We start from the raw sequence: 10,064 nt of genomic DNA on the forward strand, positions 1-10,064 counted from the left end.
TGCAGCTCAGCTGGGACCCGGTGTCTCAGTCCGTGTTTATTTTTTGCGAGTTCCAGTAACTCCTCTCTGGAGTAAGTGAGAGGTCTGGTTCTTCTCTGTGCGGTCGATGTATCCATGGGATGCATAAAAAGTAACTTCGTGACGAAGTGAAATCCTAAAAAACAAGCTAAAATGAGTAAAAAAACACACCATCAGATGCAAAACTTCATTTTGTTGCTCTGTACCTGTACGTGTGCAGTAACAATAAAGTTGAATCTAATCTAATCTACAGCTGGTCCAGAATGCGACTGTTCGACAATAGGTGAAGGCAGGTCCATCCCTGGATGAGTCACAAGTTCATTGCATTTGGGTGATTTGGTACCTTGCTCTAGGATAGCAGTATAAGGGGAAAAGACTGCAGCTACTAAGCCCCATTTCTCTGGAACCAGGTCCCAGTCTGGATCCAGGAGCAGAAACTGTTTCATTGTTTAAAACCTGACTTAAAACCTTCCTTTTTGATAAGGTTCATGATTAAGGTGAACATAGAACTGCTCTATTCTGCTGCTATAGGCTCAGACTGCTAGGTACTTATTTAATGTCCCCCCACGCCTCTCCCTATTTCTCTGTTCCTCATACACTTTCCAAATATATATTCTGTGCAACTGTGCAATTTGTAAAGCCCCCCCAAGGAAAAACCTTTGGGCTCTAAATACAATAAACTTGAACTTGAACAGGATGTTCCTCCTGCAGCAACACTGCTGACTTCTATCTCCGACTTGAAGGGTCAGGTGAAATCCAGTAGATCTCTACTGGAAGAGGTGTGCTGCAGAAGTGAGCATCACAGGGCTGGAAAGCATGCTGATGTTCAGTTAACCACAGCATTTTCATACTGGTTAGGCTAGTGAGAGGAGTAACAACATCAGAGAGGTTTCTTCAGAAACTACGATGGTACCATCAATCCAAAACAGAGGCGCTCACATCTGGTTTGGAGGACAGGATCTGCTCAGGTAGCCTGGATTTTGGTCTTATTAGGATGCACCCTGACCTACTTGCTCACCAAGACTGTGATCCGGCCCAAGTCACAGTTGACCAAATTCAAGGTCAACCTTGCCTCCTTTAAACAGCAATTTATTTCTATGTGTGTAGATGCTAGTACCAGGATTCAGAGCACATCATGACTGTATACTGGAGAAAACTATAACGAGTGAAAAAAGCAGAAATTTCAGTGGTAGGATAGGTTCACACATAAGGATTTTCTAAACCTTTAGAGATTTTCTATCTGTTAGTAAAGATCAAGATGAAAGACAAAAAAAATCTATCATTGAACAGTTTTGATTGTCCTGTGAGTGATGTGTTGAGTACGGCAGTATGATTAGGATTCTGTCCCACCGGCGAACCACTAGCTATTGGTAGCACACATCAAGGTAAACAAATACTAATGTCCCCACTTCATTCATGCCAACAAGGACTTTGTGTTCAAAAGGTTCTCACATCCTGGGAATGGGCTGTGATGGAGCAGGAGGAATGACCTGATTGGGTTTTTTTGGTACACACAAGAGTGGCAGAAACAGGTGAAACCGGTCTTCAGAACTGGCGCAAAGACATGCAAAATGTGCTGATATGTCTTCTAATCCCAGGTGGCCACCTACCTTATCACAGCAAGATGAATAAGCCGTTATCAGAAGTCCTGTGGCACTACAACCTGCTTAATGGCATTCTCCAGTTTTCTCAGTTTCAGCTTCACTTTTGTTGTCTCATTATTGAAACACCTAAATGACTCAGGCAGGTTTAACTCATCAACTAACTTACACGACTGTGCACGTATTACAACACAAGTGGGAATGCTTAAGCAATACTTCAGCATAAGCCATAGCATTGTTGAGGAAACTTCCTTTACCTACACGTTCCTCGTGCCCTTCATTTACTCAGGGAGAAATAGACAAAGAATCAATTCTGAAGCAATGACCTATGTGATTTTTATTTATGACAGAAAACTGAAATCACTTAAAGAGACTTCTGAGCACTGTGTCTCAGTTCATGAGGAAGGGCCCTGATCATCCTTGTGTCACGTGTATTTGTACCACAGCATGGGGGTCAACTCCTTCTGCTAACAGAACTCTATTTTGATGAATTCCTTTCCCTTATCTGGTCTTGATCCTCTCAAACAAACCCCAAGAACTCACAATCTCACATACCTTCCAACACTTTCAGTTTCTTCCCTTTAAAGCATTGTGATAAAAACAGTACACACAATGATTCTGAGCACAATGATCAATTCTCCCAAAACTCACACATGACTATATTTAAAATGGCTGAGTTGAGTTCTGACAGGAACTAGCCAGAGCCCACATGACCCCTGTGCTGATTGCTGATTGGAGGTGTCAGCAGGAGGCTGCAGTAGGTAAATGGAGCCCACAGCTTTCATGATTGATGCCTAAAACAGTGGAAGAGCAGCTGCACCTGCAGACATCAGGGAGCCACTTCACCTGCTCAAAACAGAAGGTTCTCACTGCCTCCAGCCAACACCTGCTGAGCACCGCATGCTCACAGACTGCTGACATCTAGATTTTCTCAATTGCTTTTCTAGTATGACTCATTTTACTTATATTTCATTTTGAATTGATACAAAGACTCTGTCTTACAGGTTTGTTGCATAGTAACAAAGTTTATTAGCACAAAAGGGTGAACTGGTAATACAGAACATCTGGCAGGAATCTAAAATTAAAGCTGTTCTTTGGGCTCTTCTCAATGAAGAAGCTGCAGCAATATCTGAACTCTCTTGTTGGCAAATCTAGATGTTTTCACCCGTGTGGGTGCTCATGTGCTGCACTAAATCACAATTCTGGGTGAAAGTTTCCCCACATGTTTCACAGACATGTGGTTACTCAACTGTGTGAATTCTAATGTGATACTTTAATGCAGAACTTTGTTTGAAGGCTTTTCCACATGTTTTACACACATATGGTCTCTCACCTGTGTGAACTTTCATGTGGCCATTTAATGAAGTACTATGTATAAAGGCTTTCCCACATGTTTTACACACATGTGGTCTCTCACCTGTGTGAATTCTCATGTGGACATTTAATCCATAATTTTGTTTGAAGGTTTTTCCACATGTTTTACACACATATGGTCTCTCACCTGTGTGAATTCTCATGTGGACATTTAATCCAGAATTTTGTTTGAAGGTTTTCCCACATGTTTTACACACAAATGGTCTCTCATCTTTGTGAATTCTCATGTGGACATTTAATGCAGAATTTTGTTTGAAGGCTTTTCCACATATTTTACACAAATATGGTCTCTCACCTGTGTGAACTCGCATGTGGACATTTAATGAAGTATTATCTATAAAGGCTTTCCCACATGTTTTGCACACAAATGGTCTCTCACCTGTGTGAACTCGCATGTGGACATTTAATGAAGTACCATTTATAAAGGCTTTCCCACATGTTTTACACACATATGGTCTCTCACCTGTGTGAATTTTCATGTGGACATTTAATCCATAATTTTGTTTGAAGGTTTTTCCACATGTTTTACACACATATGGTCTCTCACCTGTGTGAATTCTCATGTGGACATTTAATACAGAATTTTGTTTGAAGGTTTTCCCACATGTTTTACACACAAATGGTCTCTCACCTGTGTGATCTCTTAAGTGAAACTGTAATTCATCATTTCGTTTAAAGGTCTCCCCACATGTTTTACACACAAATGGTCTCTCACCTGTGTGAACTCTAAAGTGGACCTTTAATTCATAATTTTGTTTGAAGGTCTTCCCACATGTTTTACACACAAATGGTCTCTCACCTGTGTGAACTCTCAGGTGCATATTTAATTTATCATTTCGTATAAAGGTCTTCCCACATGTTTGACAGACATATGGTCTCTCACCTGTGTGACTTCTCAGGTGCATATTTAATTTATCATTTTGTGTAAAGGTCTTCCCACATGTTTGACAGACATATGGTCTCTCACCTGTGTGAATTCTCTTGTGGAGATAAAATGAAGAATATTGTTTAAAGGTTTTCCCACATGTTTTACACGCATAAGGTCTCTCGTCTGTGTGAACTCCAAGGTGTCGCTTCAGTGATTTTGACAGTTTGAAATCTTTCCCACATGTTTGACAGATAAACAGTTTGGTTGCTGTTTCCTTAATTTTGTCGGTTGATGAGAAACAACCCTCTCTGGAATCTTTCCCACATACTGAGTCAAGGTGTTGGTATTTAATAGTGGAATGTCCTTTCAGGTCTGTCTTGACCTTTCCCTGTTGTTCACCTGTGTTACATGCAGATGTTTTAGCACCTGTGTCTGTATCACAGTCCACTGCTGACTCTGCTGGGCTGTTTACATTCCCAGTCTGACATTTAGGATGGTTCTGCTTCATGGTTTGTTTTGGCTCTTCAGCTCTGGTCCACCTGGAATCTTCGGTGGTCCTGTTTTCCTCATCTTTGCTCTGAGATATATGAGGACTGTAGGAGAGCAGCTGCAGGTCACAGGCTGGATCTGGTAACACAGGGCTTTGAACTGTTGTGTTCACCTCAGGCTTTTCCTGGCTCTGATCAGGATTCAGGCCCAGTTCACTGTCGTCATCTTGCTCATGTATGGGAGTCACCATTAAGGTGTCCATCTCCTGCTTCACAGTCAGCGACTCTCCGTCCTGATAACAGCAGGTTTCCTCCTGTTCCTCATTGATTTGTGGAGGCTTCGAGTCGTCCTGGTCTAGACTGTAGCTCCTATCCTGATGCTGGCCATCATCCTCTTCCTCCTTCCACAAAGGTTGCTGCTGTGAAAGCTCTAGAAATACAGGAGAAATCATCAACAATGGAAAGAAGCATGTGAGCATAAGCGATAGGTTTAGGGGCAACTGAACAAAGGGCAGTTTTTAACCATCCAACGAGCCACAACAACGGGCAGCTCACAATATCAATGTTCAAACCTGCAGCCTGTGAATTTCTGCATCTCTTCTCCAAACATCTGAAGCATCAGTCACCTCTGAATGAGTAAATCTGAGGCTGCCATCTTTTTCGCAAACGTACATTACAAGAGAAAAACAACAGATGAACAAAAGATGTTTACTTGGACAAAACAGAACTAGAACAGCAGTGTAAAACCTGAACAGAACAGAAACCTTGAACAGAACCAGGCTCATAAGGGGGGACTCTCTTGCTGATGGCTGGCTGGGCAGAGAGGGAGGAGAGGGGGGAGGACAGGTAGAGGAGAGAACAGGTAGAGATCATGCAAATACGTTAATGACACTGAGCTGGGGCTGCACAGTGTGTATTAATATTAATATGTGCCACAATCACGTCACAGACCAGTCCTTGGAGTGCCACAAGTCAAGAAAAACTAGCTCTGCTTGCTTCAGCCTTGTCCACAGCCATAAAATGAGTGTGCATGCCACCAAAACTACACTTGGAAGCTGACACGGTCATCTGCAGGAGCAGCAGCAGCGGCTGCTTTGTGATTGGTGACATAAGCAGCAATAACCTCTGCTGCTCTAAAACAACTAATTTGGCCAGATTGTCAAAAGTATCTACCTGTAGTTTAAAAACAGTACACAGCTCTGAAAGTGTGTATTCAAATCCCAGGTGTCTCCCATCACTTTTCTTCTATGTCCAGAATTGTTGCCTGTGAGCCTCAGGAACCAACTCGTAGGTCTTTAACAGAGCTGATTTTACAGCCTTGCTACAATCAGAAACAGGCAAGAATGAACAGACCTGGATAAATCTTTGAATACACACAAGCGTCTTAATCAAAGACAAAGTAGGAAAAGGTTTCTCTGTTTCGGTATATGAAAACATGGCTGCTATAATTTTTGGACTATTGAGCGCACGTGAATACAGTGGGACCTCTTACTTACGAAATTAATTGGTTCCGGAAGTTGTTTCGTAACCTAAAAATTACAAGTAGAGACATGTTTTCCATGTAAATGCCCTAATCCGTTCCAAACTCCCAAAAATTCTGACATATTTTTTATAAATCATAAAAATGCATCAAAACATGTAACAAATACATATTACAATTAGATTACTGCACAATAAATGTGGGAATTCAGTGCAAGGATTCTCCAGGAACAAAATGAACTTTATTCCAGGCTAATCTTACATTAGCCGTCATTACTAGCAACGAACGTTAACACTTGTGGTAACACCGCCATCTAATGAACAAACATACATACACCCACAATAAATAAAAGTTAAACGAAGGCGACGCTGGGATACACACAAACTTGTACAGATTGACGTCCCTCCTAGCCAGTGGGATGACAGGAAGATGCTAGGCAATAGCCAATGGCAGAGCAGCTACAAGCATGTTTGTGTTCGCTAAACTCCGCGAGCTGCAAGTAGCAGCGGTAGCGTATTTTTTCCTTTCGTATCATGAAATTTCTTTCGTAACAAGAGGAAATATTTTCCCGTTGAGAGATGTAGAGTTGTTCGTAAGTAGAGGTCCCACTGTATAAGCCACACCTGAGGGCTTGTGCATGATGGATGAAATGACAGTTTAAAATCAAAATTAGTGTCTTCTTTGGTGCATAATCTTTCCCCACGTGTCTGTATCACTTTTGTGTTTACTGCTAGAGAGTGCCCCCGGTGGCCATTAGCCCATAAACCTCTATGAATTAACTGCACTGTTGTGTAGGCTGCAGGGTTCAAATGAAGGGAAAAAAGTAGCGGCTTATAGTATAAAGAATTCCAGTAGTTATTTCATGTGTATACCGTATTGGCCCGAATATAAGACGGTGTTTTTTGCGTTGAAATAAGACTGAAAAAGTGGGGGTCGTCTTACATTCGCGGTCTAGACATTATACCCATTTACAACGCTAGATGGCGCCATATATATTTAAAGCGAATGCTGAACTTAACGTCCCAGGCCAAAGCGAACCCCTGTCACGAAGAAGAAAAATAAAAATAGCGGTAGCACAAAGAAGAAAAGTAAAAAATAGCGGTAAGAAAGAAAAGAGAAGAAAATAAGAGAAGAGATAAGAAATGTAGCGACAATCTGGAGAAAAGTGGGTCGAAGATATAATCATTTGTTTCAGATGTACTGTAATTATTTTCTGTATAAAAATTACATTTGGTGTTCAAAAAGTCTTTTTTCAAACTTGAGTCTTGAAAAAGAGGGGGTCGTCTTATAATCAGGGTCGTCTTATATTCGGGCCAATACGGTATTTTAATTTTGGTAGAAGGCTACATAAAATGCTGGTTAGTTAACACAATAGACATATTTAACATACAGTATGTAAGATGTATTTGTAATGAAAGCCATCATGGCGCGCCTCACTCCACTACAGGATGGGTCACACATGAATCTGCAGGCAGGCTCGGTCCAGTTGGTGTGATGCGTGTTCACAACGTCACTATGCCAGAACGTCTCTTTCACCATGTTAGCCTATTGAAAATCTATTTTTGGGCCCAATGGAAGTAAGTGACCTTTGCCATCTGGGCAGTACCACTGTTCGGCCAGCAGGGTTTATGCGTTGAACTGAGGGGTAGTTCCTGTATCCAGCTGTCTTAAAATGCGCTCTGTCCAAAACCATCCCCTATACCTGAGTTAGTGCGCTCAGTGTATCCCACAATGCATTGCGAAAAGTCGTGTACAACCTATGCACCCTAACACAGTAATATATCCCATCAGCCTTTGTGGTATCACGTGACCACTTGTTAATGGCTGGTAAACCGGGGCACGGAGAGCTGTCATACAAATGTAAGAATTGTCCGCTATGTGTAATATGTTACTTTCTGGAAGCGCAGTGCTTCTTTCACTTGAGGGACATATTGGTGCTTCCTGTGTAGTATGTTTTAGCCTTAAAGACATTGGCATTCAGGCGATAATAAGCATCTTTGGCTCGTTGCTCTTTCATACCATTTTAATTATACTGTACTAGAGGTTTCACACTTTCAGTGGAGAAGTAAGATATTGTTGGTGCGATATAAACATACTGCAGACTCATCAATTGGACTGATATCTTTAGGGAGTGACGGTGATGTCCATAGTTTGATCCGCAGCTGGGTGGAGAAGGACTAGCTGTTTTGTGAGGGTTCAATGCTTTCAACATTCCTCAGGTGGACATTGTGCAAAATGGTGCAACATGCAATCACCTTTGTGGCAAAGGCAGGCTTCACCTCCAAGGCTTTGTAAAATATTACCAAGCATCAGGTCATTGTCCTTTCTATGCTAGATTGAGCTTTTGCACGATGTATGTTGGCCGCTATCATATGTCTCCTGTACTCTCTAGTGTTATCAACACTACAGACTTGGACATACAGGGATACCACCGTTCCCTATGATGCAATAACCCTCAGTTTTCTGTTAAAGTAACACTAAGCAGCTCCACCAGGGAGCTTGATCCTAAGGTGGCATCCATCTATACTGCCAACCACTTTAGCAGAAGCTGGTGATCCAGTCAACACCTGCCCTTAGAAAAAGTAATTGGACATATTTTCAGGGCAAGTACTTTATCTGAGAGCCAACAAATTATGTCATTGGTTGTGGAGTGTGGAATTGAGAAGGCTCTTGACTCCACACAGTAGCAGGCTGCACCTGCCAGCCTAAAGATGATTAAACCCTCCACCTTCAGACTCCAGCCATGGTGAAATCAGTGGAAAGTCTTCAATTCTTTTCAGAAGGGATGAAATGTAGGCATCGTAAAATATTTCAACATAAAGGTGGAAATAAAAACCATAATCAACCATCATTGCTGTTTTTTCTGTCACAATTTGATTACATCTTGATCATAGAGCCAAAATAGTCCTAAGGAAATGTCTATTCCACACCAGAGGATAGGATCTCAAAAGAAACTTTAAAAAGATGATGAACAGATGAATAGACATTTTCCAATCAAAATCCAGTTTAAATTTTGTAAGACTTGATGTCACGATGTGAAAATGTCACTGAACTTTAATTTAATATCATTTTTTATTCGTTTTTTTTTTATTGATGTCAAAAATTTATAGGTGGAAATGATACATGAAGAAAAAAACAAACTAAGGGTGATTGTGTTATGTTTTTTTATGGGTTAGAATAATTAAATAGACTTGGCCGCTCTCGCCCGCGAACGGGTTCATATTTATTATGCAACGTTATGACGTCATTTAGCTTGCGCCATCGTAGTGTACGAAAACGAATATAAAATTCAGTTAACTCCATAGTGTACTCAATCCAACTCCCCTATGAAGTGAGTAGAGAATAGGGAACGAGTGTGTGGTTTCGAACACAGCGATGATCCATAAACTCTGTCAGCTACAGACACAGAAGTGTAATGAGGTCGTTATTCTTTCAGATCAATGAACCGCGCTCACCAAGGAACAACAGCAGCAGCAGCTATGGCCTGTTACCCAGCAACATGTGTGCTGCTAACTCTTGTAGCTTTGCTATTGCTCCCCCAAACATGTGGAGTTATCGTGTCAATACTCTGAGCAGTGGAGACACATTTGTTAGCTTCTTCATTGCTAACATCGCCACCTACTGGCCTGCCATGCTCACTACCTTTTCAGTCCTCAGAGGTTTACATTTAAATTGGTATAAATCGACATTTAGCGGCACATTTCCGTTGCAGAAGCACTGCTTCAGTGTCACAATGAACATCCTTCCATATTTTGTCTTGTTAAAGTCTTACATACCTGTCCTGTGTAACTTTATTTGGGGTCTCCAAACACTTTCCACCAGTCTGCGCTGATAATCGAGCTCTTCTTCACATCCGTCGAGCTTTTGTTGAAACACTCGGAATATTTCTTCAGCAGCAACAGTCAGTCGCTCCATGACGAACGTCCTCAAACACTCAACAGAAGACATTCTTGCTGCTTCCACACCACAATACGGTCAAACATACAAAAACCTTCTGCTCAAAGCCGCTGTTACCGCTTCCTGCCGAATGTTACACATTAAAGTTCCGCAAAAACAACCGCGGGAGCATTGGTTCCGGTGTGGTGTGTGTTACCCTGGGGCAGTGCTTCTCCATTATTTTCTGTAACAATCTCACACACAATCGTCGCCGCGACTATAAATAGTATTTGTCAATAAAATTGTTGTAAGTACACCTCTGCATAACACTGGATCCTCAACAAGGAAGAAAGAAAGAA

At 41.6% G+C, this 10,064-nt stretch overlaps 1 protein-coding gene across 3 annotated transcripts; it reads right to left on the bottom strand.

The window, feature by feature from the left end:
- Nucleotides 1-1,668: 1,668 nt before the first annotated feature.
- LOC105419844 (zinc finger protein 345-like) lies at nt 1,669-9,849 on the bottom strand. Of its 3 annotated transcripts, XM_029834385.1 has the most exons (4): nt 9,606-9,849; nt 3,709-4,779; nt 3,473-3,624; nt 1,669-2,968 (listed from the first exon to the last, which is right to left on the bottom strand). In XM_029834385.1, exons 1-4 carry the CDS (start codon nt 9,775-9,777, stop codon nt 2,861-2,863), a joined length of 1,503 nt encoding a protein of 500 aa, XP_029690245.1. In that variant the 5' UTR covers nt 9,778-9,849; the 3' UTR covers nt 1,669-2,860. The 3 variants fall into 3 exon arrangements, with proteins under 3 accessions (XP_029690245.1, XP_029690243.1, XP_029690242.1); XM_029834383.1 differs by having other exon boundaries at nt 3,473-4,779; XM_029834382.1 differs by having other exon boundaries at nt 1,669-4,779.
- Between the last annotated feature and the right edge of the window lie 215 nt (nt 9,850-10,064).

Source organism: Takifugu rubripes, chromosome 3, assembly GCF_901000725.2.
Source record: "Takifugu rubripes chromosome 3, fTakRub1.2, whole genome shotgun sequence".
NCBI lineage: Eukaryota > Metazoa > Chordata > Actinopteri > Tetraodontiformes > Tetraodontidae > Takifugu > Takifugu rubripes.

Coding starts and splice junctions, on each gene's coding strand:
- LOC105419844 (XM_029834382.1), bottom strand. CDS start 9,777: ATGTCTTCTGTTGAGTGTTTGAGGACGTTCGTCATGGAGCGACTGACT. Junction 4,780..9,605: donor AATAAAGTTACACAGGACAG/GTATGTAAGACT, acceptor CTGTATTTCTAG/AGCTTTCACAGCAGCAACCT.